The following is a 24,965-nucleotide window of genomic DNA, read 5'->3' as shown; positions in this document are numbered from 1 at the left end:
AGAGGAAATGTGACTGGATTTGGTTTTGCACATTCTAATGGGACACATGGCCAGAGATGTCCCAAAGGTGGCATCAGGGTAAGGATGAGGGAAGACAAGTTCTTGCCCAGGGAGAAGCCTGACTTGAGAGTTGGTGGGTGAGAAGGGGCCTGGAAGAGTGGAGGGGCAATGCAGAAGTAAGGGCTGGTGGGGAACTGTGTTCAAGACTACAGGTTAAACAGCCATCAGTCTCCAAGCCCAGACACTCCAACATGAGACCGCCTTTGAGCAAGAGCTAAATAGCCATTAGCCCTTCTCTATCACACTGTCTAGCCCTTTTACAAAAAGGAAAACCAAGACCATAGGTTTAGCCTTGGGAGGCCCAGGCTGCAGCCTCATCGCCCAACAAAACCAGGACCAGAGACCCCAGGCCCAGCCTCCCAGATCTAAGGGCAGTACTGAGCTAAGACCTGCACCACAGTTTCGGTGTGGGTGGAGGTGATGGCTGTTTCGAAACCCTTCTTCTCCTGGCCTCCAAAAGTGCCCCCTGTGGTGGTAGCATTCACTGAGGACTGTCCTCCACCAAGAAGGCTCTGAGGCCAGGTGAACCTGCGTCCCCTTACTTCCTGCGTAGTGTCATACTTCCATCCTTAACTCCAATGCCCTAGGGCCCGCCTCCCCGCGTCGGTGGGTCTAGTCCGAGGTTTGGTGGCCTTCATACATTGGCCCAGGTCTTTATAAGGGGCTTTATTTAGGCTCAGCTGGCCGATGTGGAGGCAACTGCTGGGTGCTCATCTCCAGAACGCTCAGTTCTCTGCCCAGCAGTGATGGGGCCAGGACCTCCCACTTCAGCAGCAGACAGGCACAGTCGGTGCCCTCAGGACCCCACCGGGGTTAAGGAGACAGGGGCATGGACGGGGATTGGCCAGGGAAATGCGGGTGACCCATTGACAGTAGGACGCGGTCCAGCTGCGCACGCACGCGCACACGCGCGCGATACCCATCAAGGGTGCCCAGTCCCCGCCCAGCGCCGAGCCTCCCCGCCCCCGGGCCTCCTTCCTCCCCTTCCGGACCCGGCAAGGAGGGTATCTACGCAGGGTCTGGGGCGCCCCCTGCAGGTCGTGGGCGGAGTTGCAGTAAGGCCCGCCCTCTGGAACGCCCCCCCGCAGACCCTTGCGGGACTAACTCCGGGGCAGAGACCCTGTCCTGGCTTTTCTCGGAGCTCGCGAGGTATTCCTGGCAGCACCCCCAGCCCACCCGCAGCACAAGGGCCGGGTTGCAGTGACCGCAGCTGCGGGAGGTTAGGGGGCAGCGGCCCGACGCCCCGCCCCATCCTAAGAAGCCCCGCCCACCTGGACCCCTACCCCGCCCTCCCTGCCGCCGGCGCCGCTGCAGCTGCTGCGGCCGAGGGGCTGGCGGGGCTGCGGTGGGCGCATCTGGGGCGCGGCTCCAAGCGAAGGCTAGGGCTCCGCGCCAGGCCCGAAGCCGAGCGGGGCTGGGCCGCCCCCGCCGCGCCTGCTTGCCCGCCCGGGATGCGGCGCTGAGGCCCAGCATGGCTGGCCCGGGCCCCACCTTCCCGCTGCACCGGCTCGTCTGGGCAAACCGGCACCGCGAACTGGAGGCCGCGCTGCACAGTCGCCAGGTGAGGCCACGCCGGGCCCCTTCCCAGAGCAGCAGTCTCCATCCTGGGTGCCGTCCGCCCCTGCTCAGCTCCGCGTCTGCATCCCGGCTCCCTAAGCCCCAACCTGATCCGAAGCCCAGTCACCTGCCCTCGCGCTGGAGCACTCTGGCCCAGTCTCCCCGCACCCGGCCTCGATCCACGCTCAGTCCCCTCACACTGCATCAATTCCCCGAACTCACCCGCGTCACCCTTGAGCCAGGCTGAAAACAAGATCCCATTCCTGGTGCCCTGGCTGGACCAAACTCCACATTCCTCACGCTCACCTTTGCCTAACCAGACCCCACCACCAGGCCTCCAAGCTCTGCCTGTTGGCATCGGGCAGGGGAGGTGGCCAATTCCTTCCCAGCCGTCCCCTCCCGTCCCCTGCCAGGATACACAGGCCACTCTCTGCCATCTCCCTGGCCTGGCTTCCTCCTGGTTTCCCACAGTGACTGTATTCCGGGTTCAACCCCATAACCTCCTTGCCTTGGCCTCTCTTGCCTGTGCTGAGTGTCCCATCTCCCTCAGCACGACATTGAACAGGAGGACCCCCGAGGTCGGACCCCCCTGGAACTGGCTGTGTCCCTGGGGAACCTGGAGTCTGTGAGAGTCCTTCTTCGACACAATGCCAATGTGGGCAAAGAGAGCCGTCAGGGCTGGGCAGGTACTGCAGAGGGCAGAGGGGCTCCCCTTGAGACTGGCAGGACGGTTTGTAAGTGGAGTGAGTGGCCAGGCCGGGGACCACTGGGGAGGCTTCCCTCAGCAGCCACATGTCCCCAGTCCTGCAGGAGGCGGTCAGCACTGGAGACCCAGAGATGGTGCAGCTGGTGCTCCAGTACCGCGACTTCCAGAGGGCCACGCAGAGGCTAGCTGGCATTCCAGAGTTGCTCAACAAACTCCGCCAGGTATGGCAGGGCACAGGATATAACCAGCAAGGGGGTTGACACCCCGGCTCCCCCACCCCCCGGCCAGGACTGACCTTGGAAGAGCACTCAGCCCATGCATCCTGCTTCCCCACCACTGTCTTGACCCCAGTCCAGGGTCATGTACAAAGGAGAGGAGCCCAGGCCCCAGGGGTGAGACTGGACCCTTTGAAAGGAGCCTTCATTGGCATGAAGGGGCCTCCGGTGCCAGAAATCTCTGTGGAGCTTTAGACTTTGGGCATCCTGGAGAGTGCAGATTTCCTAAAAGGAGGTTGACTTCCCAGAGATGCCTGTGCCTGGAATGCCTGGTTCTGTCTGCCCTTCTGTAAGCGGAAGTCCAACTACCTCATGCCTCCCTCCCCCGCTGCTCCAGGAACAGTCCTGGAGGAGTCAGTGGGCTCCCTTGACAGGCGGGGACTCCCAGACACAGAGGCAGCAAAGTCTTTCTTTCTCAGGACCCCAGTGGGTTTGTGACCAGCTCAAGACCAGACAAGGCCTCCAGATTCTTGTAGCTTCCTTAGGCCTAGACCAGACCCCACTTGGCCCAGCCCCTCCTGGGCGGGGTTGGGATGGGGCATAGCTGGGCCATGGCAGTGCATCAAGACTTGCTGGGGTCCCACAGAGTGGTGGTGGACAAGGATTCCCCAGACCTGCTGACCCCCAGCACCAGGCAGGTGCATGAGCCTCACGGGCATCTCTGGTCTTTCTCAGGCCCCCGATTTCTACGTGGAGATGAAGTGGGAGTTTACCAGTTGGGGTGAGTGAGGATCACTTGGTGGCCAGAGACCTGGAGTGGACTTTGGGGGAGATCCCTAGTGACTTTGGCTTTCCCTGCAGTGCCCCTTGTGTCCAAGATGTGCCCGAGTGATGTGTACCGAGTATGGAAGCGGGGTGAGAGCCTCCGGGTGGACACCAGTCTCCTGGGGTTTGAGCACATGACCTGGCAGCGTGGCCGGAGAAGCTTCATCTTCAAGGGCCAGGGTGAGCTCTGGGACACTCGCTGCAGGCACGAGGCACACTGGCACTCTTGGATTCTCCATGGCTTCTGAGGACAATACTCTTCTTTCTCTGTACTCTCCAGATGTGGAAACCGAGGTTGGGGGTTGGAGTGGATCCAGGGTTGGGGCTGTACCCACTTAGCAGCAGGTGGCTGAGGGCAGCCTGCTAGTGGGGCCTGGCACTAATCTGTCCTCCTCCCTCCACCCTGTGGCTGGCAGAGGCAGGAGCCCTGGTGATGGAAGTGGACCATGACCGGCAGGTGGTGCACACAGAGACACTAGGGCTTGCTCTGCATGAGCCCGAAGCACTGCTGGCCGCCATGCGGCCCAGCGAGGAACATGTGGCCAGTCGCCTCACCTCCCCTATCGTCTCCACCCACCTGGACACTCGCAATGTGGCCTTTGAGAGGTCCGTTGGGGCCTGGCACACCGTGGGTGGGATGGGGAGAGGTAACAAGAGGCACCATTAGTGAGGGCAGGGCTATCTGGAGGTTCCCTCCTGCTGAGGACTCTGGGAGGCTGAGCCACCTCCAGAGGCTGCTCAGGTGAAGGGGTTGCCACGGCCCAGTATGTCATTCAGCCTGTGGTGGTGGCCTCCCATGGTGGGCTCAGAGTCCCTGCTGCCATTTATAGTGACAGCCATCTTCCAGGGGTGAGGGGAACTAGATCACGATGTCCTCAGTTCCTCGACTTCTGACCTTACATGTTTTCCATAAAAACAAGGATTTAGGCAGTGGAGACAGCCATTTGCACCAGCGGGGGCTCCTCATGGCTTTTCATTGGTGCTGCCATGTCTGGGGCAGAGACCTCCAGGTAGCCAAGGCCTATACTTGGGCAAGAGTGTTATTTCCCACTGGGCATGGTGGCACAGGCCTGTAATCCCAGTAACTTGGGAGGCTGATGCAGGAGGATGGCAAGTTTGAGGCCAGCCAGGGCAACCCAACAAAGCCCTGTCTCAAAATAAAATCTAAAACGGGGCTGGGGGTGTAGCTCAGTGGTAGAGCACCCGGGGTTCAATCCCCAGTGCCTAAACAAAGAAACCAATAAAAAGTGATTTTTCTGAAAACACATGCCTCCAGTTCTAGTAACAGACTTTGGAAACACTGTTTTCATTCAAGTAGCTTTATTGAGATAATTTTCATATAGCATAGAGCTCACCCATTTAATGTGCACAAGTCTGTGGATTTGGTATATTCCTGGATAGGTACCATCACTACAGTCAATTTTAGAACTTTTTTCCTTTCAAGAAGAAACCCTTTAGCTGTCACTGCCCTCCCCATTCCCCCGCTCCTCCCCCAGCCCTAAGCATCTACTAATTTAATTTCTGACCTGGAGATTTCCCTATTTTGGACCTTGATATGGTGGGATTTAAAAATGTGTGGTCTTTTGTGTGAAAGCTTCTTTGACTCCCAGCTCGCCGCTGCTTCATTCCCACTGTGAGGTGGAGTCACATTTGTTTGTTCATTAGTCCATTGATAGACACTGTGTTTCCACCTCTTGGCCATTATGAATGAAGCTGCCATAAATGTTTTTATATAAATTCTTTGGAGACGTATGTTTTAATTTCTCCTGGTTTTATGTTTTGGGGTAGAACTGCTGGGTTGTGTGGTATCTCCATATTTAACTGTTGAAGGGCTGTACCATTTGGCGTTTCTCCCGGCAGGGCCCAGGGTTCCGATCTCTCACCAACACTTAGGATTGTCCATGCCTTTGGCTTGTTTGTTTGTTGGATCACAGCCATCATACTGGATGTGAAATAGTCTCTCCTGTGGTTGGGATTTGCATTTCCCTAATGACTAATGTCATGGAGCAGCTTTTACTGTGCTTTTTGAATCTTTATTTTTTAAAATATTTTTATTAGTTATAGATGGACACAATTCCTTTACTTTATTTATTTTTTATGTGATGCTGAGAATCGAACCCAGTGCCTCACCCATGCCAGGCAAACGCTCTGCCACTGAGCCACAACCCAGCCTCTACTGTGACTTTTGGTTGTTTTTGTGTCTTCTCTGGAGAAATGGCTATTCAGATCCTTTACAGCATTTTTTTTAAGTTGGGTTTTCTTTTTCACATTTAGTGGTAAGAATTCTTTGTATAGTCTAGATATATGTCCCCGATCAGATATATGTTTTGCAAAAATCCTCTTCATTTCTGTGGACTGTCTTTCCACTAGCTTGATAGTGTCCTTTGCAGCACAAAGTTTTTAATTTTTATGATGGACAGTTTATTTTCTTCCATTGGTCATTCTTTTGGTGTCTTATCTAATAATAAATATATCATTTTAAATGTAAGGTCATGGAAATTTTCCCGTTTTCTTCCAAATACCTTTTTTTTTTTTTTTTGAGTGGGTACCAGGGATTGGCCATTATGAATGAGGCTGCCATAAGTGTTTAAATACAAGTTCTTTGGTGACGTATGTTTTAATTTCTCCTGGTTTTATCCCCAGCCCTGTTGCCCTGTTTTGTATTTTATTTAGAGGCAGGGTCTCACTGAGTTGCTTAGCGCTTCGTTTTTGTTGAGGCTGGCTTTGAACTAGCAATCCTCCTGTCTCAGCCTCCAGAGCCATTGGGTACAGGCGTGCATCAATGAGCCAAGCACAACTAGATCTTTGAACCATTTTTTGAGTCAATTATTGTGTGTGTGTGTATGTGTGCGCGCGTGCGCATGATTGCATGCTAGAGACTGAATTCAAGTCACTTTACTGTTGAGCTATATCTCCAGCCCTTTTTATTTTTTATTTTATTTTGAGACAAGTTCTCCCTAAAAGGCAGAGCCTGGCCTCAAACTTGCAATCCTCCTGCCTCAGCCTCCTGAGTTGCTGTGATTACCCGTGTGTGCCATTGCACCTGGCTCATAATTTTTTACATATCTTGTAGAACTTTGTTGCCTGGTATTTTGTTGAGGATTTCACATCCATATTCATAAACAATATTGGTCTGTAGTTTTCTTTCTTTCCCTTCTTCTAGGTAAATGCTCTACTACACCCCAGCCTGTAGTTTTCTTATGATATCTGTCTGGTTTTGGCATCTGGGTGATGCCTCATAGAATGAGTTGGGAAGTGTCACCTCTTCATCCATTTTTTTGGACAAGTTTGTGAATAACTGTCCTTTTTTTTTTTTAAGAGAGAGAGAGAGAGAGAGAGAATTTTTTTAATATTTATTTTTTAGTTCTCGGCGGACACAACATCTTTGTTGGTATGTGGTGCTGAGGATCGAACCCGGGCCGCACGCATGCCAGGCGAGTGCGCTACCGCCTGAGCCACATTCCCAGCCCCTATCTATTTCTTCTTAAATTAGTTTCAGTCATTTGGGCCTCACTGGAATTTTTTCATTTCCTCTAAATTATCAAATTTGTTGGAGTAAAGTTATTCCATCATATTCTTTTTTTAAAAGAGAGAGAGAGAGGGCATTTTTTGATATTTATTTATTTTTTTTAGTTCTCGGCGGACACAACATCTTTGTTGGTATGTGGTGCTGAGGATCGAACCCGGGCCGCACGCATGCCAGGCGAGCGCGCTACCACTTGAGCCACATCCCCAGCCCCCATATTCTTTTTTTAAAAACATAATTTTCTTTTTTATTTAAATATTGTATTAGTTACTGATGGACCTTTATTTATTTATATGTGGTGCTGAGAATCGAACCCAATGCCTCACACATGCTAGGCAAGTGCTCTACCACTGAGCCACAACCCCACCTCCAAAAGCCAGCCCCCTTCCTTTCTTTTTTATTTATTTTTATTTTTATTTTAATATTTATTTTTTTAGGTGTAGATGGACACAACACAATGCCTTTATTTTCTTTTTTATGTGGTGCTGAGGATCAAACCCAGGTTGCCCGTGCTAGGCTAGTGCTCTACTGCTGAGCCACAATCCCAGCCCCCCTCCTTTCCTAATATAAATTTACAGCTATAAATTTCCCTCTAAACATAATTTTAGCTATATTTCATAAGTTTTGGTATGTTGTGTCTTCATTCCCATTAATCTTAAAGTATTTGTTAATGTTTTTAATTTATTCTTTGAGACATTGGTGTTTTAGGAGTGTGTTGTTTACTTTCCACAGATTTGCGAGTTTCTACTTTTCTTTCTGTTTGAAATAAATATTTCAAATTAGAAACCAGTATTTCTAATTTCATTCCATTATGGTTGGAAAAAACATACTTTGTACATCTCCTATCATTTCAGTTTTATCAAGGTTTCTTTCTTCCTTTTTTTAACACATTTGGAAACTGTTCATTCATGCAACAACTGACCATTGAGCATCTGTTCCATTCCAGGGACCTTTTGAAATGCTGGAGATAAAATGATACAACAGACAAACAGCCCTTCCCTAGCGGAGATAGACAAGTGAACAAGATAAATAAAGCATATAGTGTGATAGTGTGCTGATAGTATAACTAGTGAGGAGAAAAAAAAAATTAATTTGGAAGGAGCCTAAGCACAGGAGGATCTTAACTGCCACTGCCCAGGAAGGCTTCACAGCAGAGGGGACTTTGCATAATGACCTGAAGGAGGTGAGGAGCAATCCGGTGGCCTGATGAGAGGCAAGCCCCCAGGCAGGGTTTACTGAGGCCTAGCCTATGGTCTATCATGAAAAATGCCACCCCAGGTGCATTAAGATTCCTGTTCTTTTGTTGTTGGGTGGAGTGTTTTTAGAATACCTATATAGTCCAGTTAGTTTATAGTATTCATATTTTTCTGTTTCTTTGTTGATCTTTTGCCTACTTGTTCTGTTCATTATTGAAATGGGGTACCAAAGTCTCCAACTATTATTGTTGAATCAGACATACTTTTATTTTTGATTTTTCAGAAAATTTCAAGATGTGGGCTGGCGGTGCAACGCAGAGGTTGAGCACTTGCCTGGCCTGTGCCGGGCCCTGGGTTCAGCAATGACCAGTACCAATAAAAAACAAACAAAAAAAGAAAAGAATAAAAATGTCAAACAACAAAAGAGGAGATGATGATGTTCTTACTCATCATCACCCGGCTTCAACATTTTACCTTTTTTTTTTTTCTCTCTCTTCTGTTACTGGGAATTGAACCCAGAGGCTTTCTATTACAGAGTTGCATCATCAACTTTTTAAAACTTTTTATTCTGAGACAGGGTCATTGCTAAGTTTCCCAGTTTGGCCTTGAACTTGTGATCTTCTTGCCTCAGCCTCCTAAATTGCTGGGATTACAGGCATGTGTTGCTGCACCCAGCAACATTTCACCAGTCTTACTGAATCTATCCTTCCTTACTGTTTTCTTTTCTTTTTCCTGGAACATTTTAAAGCACATTCCAGGTATCATGTCTCCTTTGTTGTTGTTATTTTACTTATTTTTAATTTTTTAATTTGGTATCATATCTTCTTAACAGTAGATGCTTCTGTACATGACTTTTAACAGATTAGGATGTTTTTTAACATGGTCCTGACACCATTATCAAATCTAATGAAGTTGATAATCCCTCAGTTATCTTCTAGTCCCCAATCCTTGCTCAAATATCCCCAGCTTACAGGCACCCTCTTCAAGGGCCCTTCATGTTGCACAGTGGGAGGGACCCTGGGTGTTGGGCAGCCAGGTGAGGCTCTGGCCAGGTGCAGTGGGGTGCAGGTTCTCAAAAACTTCTGTCTGGTCTGTTGCAGGAACAAATGTGGTATCTGGGGATGGCGGTCTGAGAAGATGGAAACTGTCAGCGGCTACGAGGCCAAGGCAGGAGAGGCCAGTGGTGGGGACTGGGGGTCAGAGATGAAGCCCAGAGGCTCAGCTTCTCCACACCCAACCCCAGTGTGGAAGGAGAGTTGGAGTAGCCCTGACTCTGGAAGCCCATGAGGCCAAGGGCAGTCGCTGGGGCCCCGGTTCCTGAGGACCTGGCCTGTACTGAGCCCACCCAGAGCTCTGAGATCAAATGGGGAGAATTTTCTTCTTGGCCCTTGGGCTACCTCTTCTCATTGGTGACTCCTGGGGTTCAGACCCTGCCATCTCCATTATGGGGAGCAAGATCTCATCTCTTGTCCCCTCTGGTCCTGTGCTGGTAAGGCTGAGTGTAGGGAACAGAGCCTGATCCCCAGCTGCCCATGTCCCCCCTGCCCCCCAGGTGTACAGTGCCACCAATGTGGAGCTGGTGACACGCACACGCACGGAGCACCTATCTGATCAGGACAAGTCGAGGAGCAAAGGTAAACCCAGGTGCGCCTGCCCACTGCCCAGTCATATGCTGGTCTGGGGTCAGGGCCAAGAGCGCCCAGGGACAAGCCAACCCATTCTCAACTGCTCCCTCTCCCACCCAGCAGGAACTCTCAGGTGGAGGGAGGGTGGGGCAGTACAGGTGGCCCAGAGTCCCCTCATGGGCTGCCCCCCTTCTCCTCAGGGGGGAAGACTCCGTTCCAGTCCTTCCTGGGGATGGCCCAGCAGCACTCCTCCCACAGCGGGGTGAGCAGGGCTGGGGGGCGTGGGGCCTGCCTGAGCCCGGGTGGGCAGGGCACATCTCTTCATCCTGAGGCCTAAGGTCCGGTCCTGGGCCCCCCAGGCTCCTGTACAGCAGGCAGCCAGCCCTACCAACCCTACAGCCATTTCCCCCGACGAATACTTTGACCCCAGCTTCAGCCTGGAGTCCAGAAACATCGGCCGCCCCATCGAGATGTCCAGCAAAGTACAGAGGTGAGGTCTGGGGACTAGCTGGGGGCTTCCTTTAGGGACCAGGATGCCGCTTGGACCGCCTGAGCCCTTGCAGAGTCTTGTAACCCCTGGGGCCCATTATATTCTCACTTGGTGGGCTCTCCCTGGATTCTGCTTCCGAGGGCAGAAGCCATGTCTTTCTTATCCGTGATCCTGAGCACTCGGCAGGTGCTTTGGCCTAGAGAAGTAGTCACACTTCTTTGATGAATGAATGAATGTGTGGCACGGCCCACGTATGCATTTTATTCCACTTACTGAGCGTGCCGGGGCCAGGGCACGGCAGGTGGAAACAGCCCATGTAGGAAGGACCCACAGCTCTGCAGCCTCAGGCTGTGTCCCTGGGACGTGTCTTCTGCTCCCTCAGTGTCTACCTGAGTGACATCAGAAGTCACACTTGCCTGCTTCCCACAAGGATCTGATGGTCAGGTGAAAATGGTCACAGTGGACATACCCTTACAGCAGGTCTAGCACTCTTCTGGCCACTTCAGGTGGATCCTCTCAGCCACCCAGTGGTGGAGCTGGGATTTGAACCCCAGCAGTGCTGACCCCTGGGCTGTGCTGGACTCGAAAGTACAGCCAACTAAATGGTGCTGACCAGTTCTGGGTGGAGGAGGAGGATGGGGCTGTGGATGAGGTCCCGGGAGAAGCCCCTGCTTGCCTTAGACCAGATGAGTGGGCACAAAGCCATCACAAGTGCCCGGCTGGAGGCACCTGGGGACACCAGCTCCAGGGGAGGCCATCAGGACAGCTGAGAAGGGAGGAGGCCTAGGCTCATGGAAGGACCATCAGAGAGTCCCTGACCCCAGTCCTTTGTTTGGCTGGGCAGGTTCAAGGCCACATTGTGGCTGAGTGAGGAGCATCCCCTTTCCCTGGGTGACCAGGTGACGCCCATCATTGATCTGATGGCCATCAGCAATGCTCACTTTGCCAAGCTGCGTGATTTCATCACCCTGCGCCTCCCACCTGGCTTCCCCGTCAAGATTGGTGAGGGGATGGCCCAGTGCAGCAGGGGGACCTCCCTGGATGTGGGGTCAGACAGCTCAGGCCTGGCTGTCTCCTTACAGAGATTCCCCTCTTCCACGTGCTGAATGCCCGCATCACCTTTAGCAACCTCTGTGGCTGTGATGAGCCCCTGGGCTCTGTGTGGGTGCCCGCCCCCAGCACTGCCGTGGCCGCTTCAGGTAGCACCAGCGGGGGCAGAGGGAGGCTGCAGCTTTCTGGCTGTTGAGCCCCAGCCTCTGAGTTGGCTCCTCTGCCACCTGCCCAGGGAGCCCTTTCCCATGTGAGGTAGACCCCACCGTGTTTGAGGTGCCCGAGGGATACAGTGTGCTGGGCGCAGAGCGCAGCGAGCCCCTTCGAGACGAAGATGATGACCTGCTGCAGTTTGCCATCCAGCAGAGCCTGCTTGAGGCAGGCACAGAGGCTGAGCAGGTGGGACTTGGGCAGGGGGTGGGCACTGGCTCTGCAGCCACAGGGCTGAGGTGACAACTCTGGGCTCCTGGCCACTGCAGGTGACTGTTTGGGAAGCCCTGACCAACACACGTCCTGGCACCCACCCTCCTCCCCAAAACACAGTGTATGAGGAGCAGCTTCAGCTGGAGCGGTGAGCCCTGCCTGGCCCGAGCCTCTGGTAGCCCCTGGCAGGGGTGGGTAGCAGGGAGATGCGGTCTCAGGATCCCGTTCCCTCTTTAAGGCCATCTCCAGCAGCAATGATGCCTGCAACAAAAGTTGGCCTGAGGGACAGGAGGGACAGGTCCTGCTTGGCTCTCTCCCTCACACTGTCTTGGTCCCCAGAAGCCATGTACCCAGCTCCTTGGCTCCTCCTCCAGCCTTCCCATTCACTGGTTTGTTCTCCCTCTCACATTGCCTGGCAGGGCCCTCCAGGAAAGCCTGCGGCTGTCCACAGAGTCCAGGGGTCCTGGATCTCCTCAGAGGACGCCCCCATCCCCTGTCCCTCCAAGCTTTGAGGAGCAGCTTCAACTGGCCCTGGAGTTGTCTTCGCGAGAGCAAGAGGAGCTGGAGCGGCGGGGGCAGCAGGAGGAGGAGGATTTACAGAGGATCCTGCGGCTGTCGCTCACTGAGCACTGAGCCATCTGGCCCTGGGAGGGTGTCTGTCCCAAGACTCTCTTGCCTGCTTTTGTAATTTGTTTATTTATTTATAAACTGCTGCTGAGCTGGGGGCCTGGAGCCCTAGGAGTGGGCTGGCAGTGGGAACAAGATGGAAATAAACCGTCAGCAACAGGTTTGCTGCACTCAGTGGCTGGAGCTGGGGAAGGGGTCACTGTGCAGAGGGCTCTGAGAGCAACCACGGATGAAGACCTTAGACCTGATTAAGGGGACCATGGCCCCCTTAGCTTCTCTTTGAGTCTCCATCTCTTCATCTGTCAATTGAGAAGACCATCTCCTGAGAAGTTGCAAGGGGCTAACACACCTGCCAAGTGCCCTTACCCAGCAGGTGCTGCATGAACAATTCCCCTGAGCCCTACCCCACCTGGAGACCAGGTTCCTCCTCTCATCCAGCCCTGGTCTTCCTGAAACCTGGCCCTACTCTGGGGGTGGGGGGCGGAAAGAGGAAAGGCTGGGCCTCCAGACCCTACTCTGCCCTCACTCCCCACCCTGACTCTAGCGAGTGCCATCAGAGTGACTTTGAGCAAGTCACTTCCCTCTGCAGCTGTAAACCAGGCTTAGCTCTGCCCCACTCGACCCAAGTCCGAACTGACAAATTGCCTAGAGCTTCGTGGGCGATTTCTACAGTCCAACCGCATTTCTCTGCAAACTTGCGCCTCCCAAAATCCATGGCATGAAGACCAAGCAGAAAGAAGGGATATTTGGGGTGGAATTCCTCGACTTAAGGCTCACCGTGCTTGATCCCCATCCCCTGCCTCCCTAGGACTTGGCCTAAAAGGGCTCAGGTGATCTAACTGGGCGGAGCACCGAGGTCCCTGGCAGGGGCGGACCCAGGCAGGGGTAGGGGCAGGCCCAGGCAGGGGCAGGAGCGCTTCCTGGCAGGAACCACCCAACGCAGGAGTGAGTTAAGGTAGGGGCAATGTTACCTGCGCCCCACCTCCGGCCCCACCCCCACCGTGGATGGGGCGGGGCGAGGCGGGCCGCACTGAGGAGACCGGAGGGGAGGAAACCGCGGTGGCTCAGTACCGGCTCTGCAAGCCCAGCTGGACTAGAGTCTGGCCCTTTAAGGGCCGCCCCTGAGGAGGTGCCAGGCCCTGGTGGCTCCAGTCTCTCCTTCCTGGTCCTGCGGGGCAGGGACTATCCGTGAGTCTGTGAGAGGGGGTCGTGCCTGGGGCTCGCCCAGGTGTCCCGGGCCTGAGTCCATGGCCCTGGTGACAGTGAGCCGCTCGCCCCCGGCCAGCGGCCACTCCACGCCTGTGGGGCCCACGGTGAGTCTGGTTTGGTGCTGCCCACGCAGTTGGCTGCCAGCTGGCCTGGGGGCGTGCGTCCTGCCCGCAGCAGCCTCCTCCTACTCCAGGGGGTGGGCGGGGGAAACCTCCAGCCTCAGACTCGAGGGGCTGGGGGTCCTGCGGCTCCCAGGAACCCCACCAAGCAAGATCCCGAGTCCCGAGCGCCAGCCCAGTTGCTGAGGCCCAGAGCCGGGCTATCCCTTCGCACACCTCGGCATCCCCCAGCCCACCCGCCCCGCTGTACTTGAACTTGGACTTCCATAGTACCTCCCGCAGGGAGGGGCCTGGGAAGAGATTGACATCTGACACCTTTTCTCTTGGCACCCCCAAGGAACGCAAGCTAACCCCCCACACACCCCACTCTGAGAAGGGAGGGAAGGAGGGAAGGAGAGTCGCCCTGACCCTCTCGCTCTCCTGGGGCTCCTTTCTCGGCAGGACCGGGCTGCGAGGCACAGAAGCCAGCTCCAGCGCAGGTGAGCATCTTTGCCTGCACCCAGACGCCTCCATCCAGCCTGGGGCCACCCTGGACTCCAGGTGTCAGGGACAGAACTCTCCCTGGAGGATTTGCACCCAAACTCTAGTGCCTATGTGGGCCTTGGCTCCAGGGCCTGATGGGCTTGGGACAGACGCATAGGGCTACCTTGGCTTCCATCTCCCTCCTTCAAGGAGTGTCATCTGGCACTCCTTTGCATCCTTCACCCACGGCCCCAGTCTTTGGCTTGGGCTAGTGCTCACTAGCCAAAGGGCAGGTTGAGGTGGCAGGACCTGACTCCTGGGTCCCCCACCAAGTTTACACCTCTCCCCGCGGGGCAGGTGGGAAGAGAAAGGAGCAGCCCATCCCTGCTCCAGGTGAAGAGGGGCTCAAGGGCTGAGGCTGGTTCTCCAGGCTGGCGGCCGGCACCAGGGCCAGTCAGAAAGCTCTCGCACCTCCACTCCAGTCCTAAGGACTCTCTGGGGAGGGGGTCCACCATCCACTTCAAGAAACTCTCCAGGAATTCGGACACCCCTGAAGTTTGAGAACCCTGGGGCCATAATGATCCCCACCACCCTGTCAGGCAGAGCTTTGCTGTGCTGCGTGGGGCCCTCCTGGGACTGCAGGACGGGAAGGACAGTGGTAATGCAGCCGAGGCCGGCTCTGAGCCAGCGGAGGAAGCTCAGGATGAAGAGCAGCCTCTTGGGGACCAGACAGACAACGGGCAAGGACCCCAGAAACAGGAGCAGAGGCAGCACTTGCACCTCATGGTGGAGTTGCTGAGGCCACAGGATGACATCCGCCTGGTGAGGGGCCATCCATAGCCCACACGGGGAGGGGGTGGAGCCTGTGTGTCTGATGGGGGCACCCCAGCAGTGGAGGAGCTACTCAAGTCCTGAGGACCCTACTGTTTCAGCTACTGACGTTTTAACAGGCCGAGGTCATGGCTGCCGGTCTCTGGAGGGCTGTGAAAGACTGGGAGGCTTGTCCTGCATGAATGCCAAATTAGGTCCTTGAGGTGGGAGTCAGGGGAGGGAGACTTCCTGATGACATGAGTAACCCAGAAGTGCTCAGGGCGTACTCCATGTCCAGGGAGGCTAAGGGCCAGCCCTCAAAGACTGCAGACACATCAGTAGCAAAATGTGAAAAACAAGATGCAGTCTTTTGTAAAGCTGGATTTCAAACAGGAGTACAGGCCATAAGATTAGGCCCTTAAGAGTTCTTTGGTGATAAAAGTTTTTGTATGTGGTGCTGGGAACTGAACCTATGGTCTCATGTAGGGTTTTTATAAAATCGCCTTTCTAGGCAAAACCAAAAACTGGGCCACCTGTCAGTCCCATTTCTCCCCCATTCTTTTTTTTTTTTTTTTTTTGGCACTAGGGATTGAACCTGGGGGCACTTTACAACTGGGCCACATCCCCAGCCCCTTGTTTTAAAATTTTGAAATAGGTCTCACTAAGTTGCTTACAGCCTCATTAAATTATTGATGCTGGCCTCAAACTTGTGATCCCCATGCCTCAGCTTCCCAAGTTGCTGGGATTACACCATACCTGGCCCCTTCCCCCCTTTTATCCCCACATAGTCTTCTTTCAAGAAAAAACCTTTTGGGGCTGGGGTTGTGGCTCAGAGGAAGAGTGCTTGCCTTAACATGCATGAAGCACTGAGTTCGATCCTCAGCACCACATTAAAAAAAATTAAAAAATAAAGGTCTTGTGTCCACCTACAACTAAAAAATAAATGTTAAAAAAAAAAAGAACCTTTTAAACATTTCAGTGGACTGTGAAATCCACAAGTTGGGAGCCACTGGATCCTAGGCACTGGTCTTAAACCTGGGAACTGGGGGTGGGAGTGGGAGACACAGGGGCCAGCGGGGCTGTTCTGGATTGGGGTATATCCAAATGGGGTGGCAGAGTAGGGTCCCCAAGGACACTGTGATTTGGACTTCTCCCATCTTCCCCAGGCAGCCCAGCTGGAGGCAGCCCGGCCTCTGCGACTCCGCTATCTGCTGGTGGTTTCCACAAGAGAATGCCTGAGCCAGGAGGAGACAGTCCTCCTGGGGGTGGACTTCCCTGACAGCAGGTGGGAGCAGGGAGAGGAAGGGATGGGGCAAAGAAGTGAGGTGCTAGGGACTATGGATCTCTCTCTGTCCCTGCCAGCTCCCCCTGCTGCACCCTAGGTCTGGTCTTGCCCCTCTGGAGTGACACCCAGGTGTACCTAGATGGAGATGGGTAAGCCATGGCAACTGGAGAGGCGGGTGGGGAGAGACTAGGGCAATAGCAGACCTGGGTTGTGGTCTGGGGCCTACTCTTACCTCTACCTCAAATTCACTGTGTGATCCTGGGCAAGTCACCTAATTTCTCTGGGCCTCAGACTCCCACATCTGGCAAATGGGTAGGTTCTCTGTCTGAGTTGGAGTTTGGCCCCACCCCCACCTCATCTCCTCAGGGGCTTCAGTGTGACATCCGGTGGGCAGAGCCGAATCTTCAAGCCTATCTCTATCCAGACCATGTGGTAAGTGTTGCAGTGGCTGAGCCCCAGGGCAGCCTCTTTTCCTTGGGAGATGGCTGCAGGGAAGGCAGTGTGACCCAGACTCTTCTCCTGTCCCAGGGCCACGCTCCAGGTGTTGCATCAGGCATGTGAGGTGGCTCTGGGCAGTGGCCTCATACCCGGCGGCAGTGCCCTCGCCTGGGCTGCCCACTACCAGGAGAGACTGAACTCTGACCAGAGCTGCCTCAACGAGTGGATGGCTATGGCTGACCTGGAGTCCCTGCGACCTCCCAGCGTAGAGCCTGGCCAGTCAGTGCAGGGAGGAGGGCCAGGGGGAAGGGCAGGAAGGAAAAGGCGGAGGGCGCTATGGCAGAGAGGGCAGGGCCCTCTAACTGAGGGGTTCTGCTCCCAGGCCCTCAGAGCAGGAGCAGATGGAGCAGGCGATCCGGGCTGAGCTGTGGGAGGTGCTGGACACCAGTGACCTGGAGAGCATCACTTCCAAAGAGGTGGGCAGGGTGGGTGGGGCCCGGGGCTTGCCTCTCCCTGGAGCCCTTCCCACCTGCTGCCCTCGAGTTCTGGACCGTCCCCTCCCCCATACCTGGCCTCAAGCCAGTCATGGTCTCAGCTGTCTAGATGGGAAGGGTACCGTCCTCAGAGGCCCCAGATGGGGGGAGGGGGCGTGTCAGGAAGTTCTCCTCCTCTGGGTGCTGTCCACAGATCCGCCAGGCCCTGGAGCTGCGCCTGGGATGCCCTCTCCAGCAGTACAGGGACTTCATTGATAACCAGATGCTGCTGCTCATGGCCCAGCAAGACAGGGCTTCCCGCATCTTCCCCCACCTCTACCTGGTGAGCAAAGGCTGCAGGGGTGGGCTACAAGACCCCAGTGGCTGCTGCTCAGAGGCACAGACAGGCAAGGGAGCCTGGTGCTTCTCTCCACTCCACAGGGCTCTGAGTGGAACGCGGCCAACCTGGAGGAGCTACAGAGAAACAGGTGGGGCTCCGGTCCTCTCAGGACTGCCACCGCTCTCCCCTTCTCTCAGCATCCGCTTAGGGAATGGCCTAGCCAGCTGGCTCTGCTTCTAACCCCACCCAACGCTGTTGCCCTTGCATGGGCTCTCAGGATGGATGGCAACCTTACTGCCCACTGGCCAGCTATTGGCCCCTGTAGGACAGAGGGCCTTAACCATGCCAAGAGGAGGGCAGTGGCCACCTTTTCCAAGCAGGAAATGGCTTCTGTACACCTGCCCATGTCTTGAGAGAGAAGGAAATCCCTCCTTTCCAGCGGGGACCCGATTGCCTGCTCTGTGCACGGGTTTCTGGGAGACCTGCTAAAGTCCCTGTCACTTGCTGCTGCAGAGCTACCCAATCTCAACTTAGTTCAAAAGATGGGCTCTAAATTCCAAGAGTAATGGAAGGGTTACTGCTGTAGTGACCTCAGCCACCTGGACCAGCTGGGGAAACTCAAGGCCAAGAAGGTAGAACCATGTGCTCGTGGTCAGTCATCTGCCAGCTGGTTCAGCTCTCTTCCCACCAGGAGCGCTGCACTACCTGACTTTCAGAGCCCAGAACTAAACAGAAACACCCAAGGTCTGCTGGGTCTGGTGGCCAGTGGGCCTGGTGCCTGGTGTCCATGTCAGCCTGGCCTTGGGCCCTTTGGTACAGGGTCAGCCACATCTTGAACATGGCCCGGGAGATTGACAACTTCTACCCTGAGCGCTTCACCTACCACAATGTGCGCCTCTGGGATGAGGAGTCGGCGCAGCTGCTGCCCCACTGGAAAGAGACACACCGCTTCATTGAGGCTGCGAGGTCAGTTCTTCCTGGCTCCAGCGGCCCAGTCCCAGTCTCACTAGCTGGCCCCGGCTTCTGGCAGACCCAGTGTCTTCCTCCTGCTCACTCTGCCCTCAGCTCTGTGTCCTACTCCAGCCCCATTTCTGCTGGGTCAGAAGCCCCTACCTGCCCCTCTCCCCATGCTGCAGAGCCCCTCAGGTGAGGAAGGGCTGGGGACCAACCATATCCCCCCTCTTCAGAGCACAGGGCACCCGGGTGCTGGTCCACTGCAAGATGGGTGTCAGCCGCTCGGCTGCCACGGTGCTGGCCTACGCCATGAAGCAGTACGGCTGGAGCCTGGAGCAGGCTCTGCTCCACGTGCAGGAGCTCCGGCCCATTGTCCGGCCCAACCCTGGCTTTCTGCGCCAACTACAGACCTACCAGGGTATCCTGACTGCCAGGTATAGACGGGGGACAAGGAGGGATGAGGTGTATGCTGGGAATGGCTGCTGGGCCACTCAAGGCTGACTCAAGGCCACCTCCTCACAGCCGGCAGAGCCACGTCTGGGAACAGAAAGTGGGTGGGGGCTCCCCAGAGGAGCCCTCGGGCCCCGAAGTCTCTACAGCATTCCCACCTCTTCCACCAGAACCAGGGGGCAGTGGGGTAGTTAAAGCTATGGGCTTGGAGGAAAGCCAGGCAGCCCCAAAAGAAGAGCCAGGGCTGCGGCCGCGCATCAACCTCCGCGGGGTCATGCGGTCCATCAGTCTTCTGGAGCCCTCCACAGAGTTGGAGGGTGCCTCCGAGGCCAGTGACCTCCCAGAGGTGAGGCTGGGTGTGGGTTCCATCTGCAGTGGTGGGGGCCGTGAGGAGGAGGAGGGATGGGGGAAGACCAGCACTAGTTCTTGGCTTTAGGCCCTGAGCAGGGGGATCTCGGGTGCCTGGTCCTTGCTTACTCTAGTTTGTCCACCTAGTATCTCTCACCACCAGAGAAGTCTGTCCCCCAAGCTCCCCAAGGATGGGCACCACATCCTGGGCATCTCCCTTCCCCCTTCTGAGCAGTTGAGGAGACTTAGTGAGGGCAGGTGAGGTCTTGGGAGCTGCAGAACAATCAAGAAGCAGGGCCAAGCCAGCCATTCCAGGTCACGCAGCCTGACAAATGGACCTGCTTTCTAAGGGGCTTGGCTTCCAGCTGTGGAATGAGCATCTTCCTCAGGCCCTGAGTGTCACAGCCAGCTTTTGGTCCTGGGGACATATCTTGCTTGCCCTAGGTGGGATGGGTAATATGGTCTCCCAAATCCGAGGAGCCCTGCGATGGAGGATGGGGTGGAGAGGGCTTTAGCAGTCACAGGGCCCAGTTATGACTGAGTGAGGAAGAACCCTGTGTGCTAAGTGCTTTAGGGCACTAAGCTAGGACTGGAAGCTGATCCTTGCCTGAGGAAATCAGGCTCAACAGTGACTCAAGGTCAAATGGTTGACCCAGAGGAAAGAGTCTGTTGAATGCAGGAGCATTTGCATGGACCAATAGGGAAGCACTGAGGTTGACGGATGGGTGTGGGCATTGCCGAAGGCTGGCATTCTCACCAGGAACCCAGACCCATGAGTCTACACAGCTTAGTCGGGGGCCTGGCACCGAGTTCCTTCTGTGGCCCACTAGGCCGACTGTACAAAGAGAGGTGGGAGGAGAGGCTGGTGAACCCCGGTGGCGGGTTCAGGGCAGTGAGGAGAGAGCTTCTAGGAGCCAGAAGAAAGCTGCAATTAGGTGAGGTCAAGGACCTGAGAACAGCTATTTTTCTGTATTCACTTGACAAACATCCTGCACCTACCCTTTTCCTGGCTCTGGCCTCCCAATGGCTCTTCTTCCTATCCTTCACCCTTCCAGGTTTTTTCCTCCCATGAGTCTTCAGATGAAGAGCCTCTGAGGCGCTCCCCTCAGCTCTCAAGGGCTAAGGGAGGCCGCCAGGCCCCAAAGGGGTCTTGGCCTGCCCTGAAGTCTCGCCAGTCTGTGGTTGCCCTCCAGAGTGCTGCCCTCGTAGCCAGCCGGACGCGGGCCTTCCAGGAGCAGGAACAGGGGCCGAAGGTTGGAATATCCTCCACACCTAGGCTTCGGAAGGTGGTGAGGCAGGCCAGTGTGGACGAAAGCGGAGCGGAGGGCGAGGCCTGACCTCACACACGCCTTCTCCCCTTAGGCTTTAAACAGAGAAACTGATCCACTGCCCTCAGACAAGCACCCCTCACACCTGAGGCCCGCACACTCTCCCTTGAGCTCCTCCTGGCAGGACTACCCAGACCTTGTCACTACAGCACCACCTACAGCCTTAAATCTCAAACCACCTATCAAGGGCTCAAAACTTTCTTTTTTCTTTTTTTTTTGGTATCGGGATTGAACTCAGGCGCACTCGATCACTGAGCCACATCCCCAACCCTATTTTGAATTTTATTTAGAGACAGGGTCTTCCTGAGTTGCCTAGCACTTCGCCATTGCTGAGGTTGGCTTTGAACTTGTGATCCTCCTGCCTCAGCCTCCCGAGCCGCTGGGATTACAGGTGTGCACCACTGCGCCCGGCAAGAGCTCAGAACTTTCTACTGGGGTGTGGGTAGAGCTACTGAAGGTGCCTTGGGGAGTGAGGGCACCCTAGTTTCATTCTCAACGCTCCCTAAAATATTCACTTGCAGTCACGGAATCAAAAATAGAACTTTTAAAGGCAAATTTTCTGGCTCAGGCCTCACCTCAACTCCTGTACATCCTATCCTGGTCCTTCTACCCTTACCTATTGCCATTGAACCAGTGGTCCCCAAAGGCAGAAAGGACCCTCAATCCCCAGCCCCAGAGGCTCTGAGGGAGCTGGCAGGTCACCTCCTTCACACACTTCACAACTGGCCTGCTGCTGCCCCCAGTCCTTCCATGGCCCTCAATGGGTCTTGGGGGATCAGGCCAAAGAGCCGCCTTCTGTCCTTTGTGGCCTCTGGCCAGTTTTTCAGTCTTATAGTATCTGACTTTGTACTGAGAAATAAAACAAAATTTTTTCACATTGTGATTTTACATTTGATGATAAAGCCATCTGTCTTTCACTCAGATCCTTCTCTGTTTCTAAAAGGAGGTGGTTGGCCTCTCCTACTCCTTCCAGTTTTGTCACTGTTCCCAGGTGTCCTGTGACAGCTCAGTTTGGGCAAGTGGTATATTTGGGGGTGGAGTGGGAGTTAAAATGGAGAGGAGGGGTGACAAGTGCTATTTCCCTCCTCTCTAGGGCAGGGCCTGGGTAAATGTTGGCCATGCAGGCTCCCTCACAGGAGAACATGTCTACACGGGGAGCAGGCATTTGGCTCTGTTGGGACAGCTGAAGGGAATTATATATGAAGAAATGGAAGATGCTACTGCCTATTTGGGCAAGACCAACCTATTCCAAAAGCTAAAACTTCTTTTGGACACTTGATGCCAGTTCTTGAGCATATTTATGGTTCCAAGAATCACCTTTATGGGACTGGGGTTGTAGCTCAATGGTAGAGCGCTTGCCTAGCATGTGTGAGGCACCGGGTTCCATCCCCAGCACCACATAAAAATAAATAAGCCAGGCGCAGTGATGCATGCCTGTAATCCCAGCATCTCAGGAGGCTGAGGCAGGAGGATCTCAAGTTCAAAGCCATCCTCAGCAAAAGCGAGGTGCTAAGCAACTCAGTGAGACTGTATCTCTAAATAAAATACAAAATAGGGCTGGGGATGTGGCTCAGTGATCAAGTATCCCTGAGTTCAATCCCTGGTACCAAAAATAAGTAAATAAATAAATAATAAAACAAACAAACAAAAGAATCACCTTTCTCCTACAATGAAAAAGAGCCTGATTTTCCAAGCCAACTAATAAATGCCAGAGAAGGATGTTTGGTGACCCTACTCCTTTGGCCTAGAGGTTCTTTTAGTGTTTAAGAAGAGTCAATGCTTCCATCTTTGTCATTTTTGTCTCTTCCCAAGATCATTCTCTCAGGTGCCCCACGATATACTACACTGTTGGGGGAAGGAAGTAGTACTCAGTTCCTTTGTTCAAACCAGGGCTCAGAGATAGGAGCTGGCACTGAACCTCTTCACACTCATTGAGACCATGTACCAAGCTTTACAAATGAATCTCCCAGCCCCTGGGGGATGCCCAGACTACTCTAACCCTAAAGCACTGTGGGGCAGGAGACTTGGACTCCTGCTCTGGCTTCACAATTCCAAGTTATTTCACTTTAAGTCTCTGATTCTTTCTGTAAAACAAAGGGATTAGACTTTTAGCTCTAAGAACCCCTCCCCACTAGATTTTTGTTAACAATGAATGCCATTTACCCATAGCAAGAATTCAGTCTCTGTGTGCTCTACAGAAGAGGAATCATTTGCACCTGTCTGGGTGGCATGCCTCAGGTCACAAGGTGGATAAGCTAGTTTCCATTCATGATCCATCTGCCTGAGCAAACACTGGGGCTGCCCACCTTCCTGCACTCAACCAGTAGTATCACCAGATTGCTCCTTCAGTAGTCTTAGCCTGGGGTTGCAGATGGGTAGCGCTACAGTGTCAGGACAAAAGCCAATGCCAGGCTCTGCCTTCTGCAACCTGGGCACATCAAAAAGTGGGGTTCAATGAACTGCACAGCGCCCCCAACACACACTAGAATCCATAACTCTTAAGTAAAATTTGGCATTTGGGTAACAGACTGGAGGGGAAACTGTTTGCACTAAAATAGAAATAATTAAGAACAATAAGCATATATAAAGCTCACACAAATTGCTAAGAAAAAGAAGAAGAAGGGCTGGGGATGTGGCTCAAGCGGTAGCGCGCTCGCCTGGCATGCGTGTGGCCCGGGTTCGATCCTCAGCACCACATACCAACAAAGATGTTGTGTCCACTGAAAACTTAAATAAATAAATAATTAAAAAAAAAAAAAGAAGAAAACAAATAGCTAAGAAGGATATAAAATGAAAAGGCTCTGACCATGTCCTCTGGTCCCTCACTTCTATCTCTATAGGCAACAGCTGATACACCTTCTGAGGCCCTCCGAAGACAATCCATGCGTATGCCATCAAATACATGAGTATGTATATTCTTTTAAAACACGACAGCATACTAACATACTATTTTGCACTTAGAATTTTTTTTTTGTATTACAAGTTCCACGCTGGCACATAAAGATTTGCCTCATTTAAAAAATCACCACAAATATTCCATTTTATGGAATTCATCATTTATTTAGGCAGTTATTTATGGATGAACACTTTTTTAATCCCATTTCAAGCAATGTCTCATTAATCACTCCTGTATATACATCTTTCCACATACTTAGCCACTAAATCTGTAGTATGGATTTCTAGAATTGCTAAAGCAAAGGTTATGCACATTTTAAATTTTGTGAGTCATCATTTAATATCTTTCCAAGAAGTTGCACCAATTTACAGTGAAGGGCAAAGTCTGTTTATGTCCTTAGAGAGCCGTGCAGCCTACACAGCCATGTCATCACCACGCAACAATCCCAGAGGAAAAAACGGAGGGCCTTATAACACGGTTTCTGGACTTAGAGGAGTTAAACACTGAATCAAAAACGGAGCCTGAATCAGATCCAGGTTTCTAGATTCTCATCCCAGGACCTAACTCTGGAGTGGAGTCTGGACAGTCAACTCACTGACTCACAGTTCTGCCCAAGGACCGCCCTAGGGCGGCCAGTGCTGGGGTACTACCCGATGCCCAGCCCCAAGAGCCCCGCGGCAACAAGGAGCTGGGGTGCCTGGGCAGCCGGTCCATCCTGGGCCAGTCCAGCCCTGCCAGGCCCCGAGCTGGGGCCGGATGTTCGACGCGGCCGCTCCTCCACCCAGCACCAGGGGAGCCCCATCTTCAAACTGCAAAATCAAAGGCGTCCTCCCCTTTACCCCGCACCCTAGACTCCTCAGAGCCCGACTGCGTGAGAAACTACCTTCAAGGACTGTCCTGCGGCGGCCGCGGCCGGGGTCAGTCCTGGGAGCCAGGCTCAACAGAACCGCAACGCTCGAGCGCCACCTTGCGTCCATTCCTCCGACCCCGGGGTGGCCGTGGAAACCACATTTCCCAGGGTGCCTAGCGCTCCCGCGCAGGCGCAAAGAGCGTCTTCTAGTTTCCATGGGAACCTCGACCCTGGAGTCCGGGCCGCGCAAGTCTCGAGTTGGGGTAGGCTGTTGCTCCTGCGAAGGTGCACTGGAGCTAGGACCGGTCTGCAGACCATTGAGTGGGCTTAGTGGGACGCTTGAGGGAGCGAGGCGGGTCCTGTCCTGCTTTCCGGAACCATCCCTCCCGTATTCGTCCGGGCGTCCCGGCATCTGCGGGCTCCTGGGGCTCGGCGTTCTGAGGTGCCGGGGCTTGGGTCGGTCCGCGTCCGGCTTGGCTCGCGCCGGCGCAGCGCAACTCCCCCAGCGCCAGGGCTGGTCGCCTCCTTCCGAGGGCCTGCGCGCCGACGGCAGGTACTCCTGAAGCGCGGGCCGGGCGCGGGCGGCCGGCGGGGGTGGCTCGCGCCGCGTGCGCACGTGGAGGTGGCGCTCGGCAGGCGTCCAAGGCGCCTGGGGCTGGAACCTTCTCTGTGGTGGGTGGTCTCGGGACTCCCAGCCCCTCTG

General features: G+C 54.3%; 2 protein-coding genes across 2 annotated transcripts; both read left to right on the top strand.

Moving 5' to 3' along the window:
- Positions 1 to 1,531: 1,531 nt before the first annotated feature.
- Ankrd13d (ankyrin repeat domain 13D) lies at positions 1,532 to 12,333 on the top strand. The gene is made up of 15 exons (XM_026396576.2): positions 1,532 to 1,621; positions 2,168 to 2,303; positions 2,420 to 2,544; positions 3,274 to 3,319; positions 3,400 to 3,543; positions 3,780 to 3,969; positions 9,186 to 9,252; positions 9,638 to 9,719; positions 9,911 to 9,972; positions 10,070 to 10,200; positions 11,045 to 11,202; positions 11,283 to 11,399; positions 11,486 to 11,649; positions 11,730 to 11,821; positions 12,093 to 12,333. Exons 1-15 carry the CDS (start codon positions 1,532 to 1,534, stop codon positions 12,304 to 12,306), a joined length of 1,818 nt encoding a protein of 605 aa, XP_026252361.1. The 3' UTR covers positions 12,307 to 12,333.
- Positions 12,334 to 13,474: 1,141 nt separating this feature from the next.
- Positions 13,475 to 21,391, top strand: Ssh3 (slingshot protein phosphatase 3). The gene is made up of 14 exons (XM_026396556.2): positions 13,475 to 13,613; positions 14,070 to 14,107; positions 14,690 to 14,912; positions 16,067 to 16,185; positions 16,263 to 16,334; positions 16,552 to 16,617; positions 16,714 to 16,902; positions 17,006 to 17,099; positions 17,311 to 17,439; positions 17,538 to 17,584; positions 18,256 to 18,402; positions 18,624 to 18,824; positions 18,913 to 19,186; positions 20,244 to 21,391. Exons 1-14 carry the CDS (start codon positions 13,548 to 13,550, stop codon positions 20,523 to 20,525), a joined length of 1,947 nt encoding a protein of 648 aa, XP_026252341.1. The 5' UTR covers positions 13,475 to 13,547; the 3' UTR covers positions 20,526 to 21,391.
- The last annotated feature ends 3,574 nt before the right edge of the window (positions 21,392 to 24,965 follow it).

Source organism: Urocitellus parryii, chromosome 4, assembly GCF_045843805.1.
Source record: "Urocitellus parryii isolate mUroPar1 chromosome 4, mUroPar1.hap1, whole genome shotgun sequence".
In the NCBI taxonomy this organism is placed as follows: Eukaryota; Metazoa; Chordata; class Mammalia; order Rodentia; family Sciuridae; genus Urocitellus; species Urocitellus parryii.
Note: the sequence above shows the minus strand (reverse complement) of the source record. Positions and strands in the feature narration are given on the sequence as shown.

Bases quoted from the DNA above. Each gene is read 5' to 3' on its own strand.
- Ssh3 (XM_026396556.2), top strand. From the start codon at position 13,548: ATGGCCCTGGTGACAGTGAGCCGCTCGCCCCCGGCCAGCGGCCACTCC. The intron at 13,614-14,069 runs GTGAGTCTGGTT...CTTTCTCGGCAG, and splicing joins CCACGCCTGTGGGGCCCACG to GACCGGGCTGCGAGGCACAG. The intron at 17,100-17,310 runs GTGGGCAGGGTG...TGCTGTCCACAG, and splicing joins AGAGCATCACTTCCAAAGAG to ATCCGCCAGGCCCTGGAGCT.
- Ankrd13d (XM_026396576.2), top strand. From the start codon at position 1,532: ATGGCTGGCCCGGGCCCCACCTTCCCGCTGCACCGGCTCGTCTGGGCA. The intron at 3,320-3,399 runs GTGAGTGAGGAT...CTTTCCCTGCAG, and splicing joins GTGGGAGTTTACCAGTTGGG to TGCCCCTTGTGTCCAAGATG. The intron at 11,822-12,092 runs GTGAGCCCTGCC...ATTGCCTGGCAG, and splicing joins GAGCAGCTTCAGCTGGAGCG to GGCCCTCCAGGAAAGCCTGC.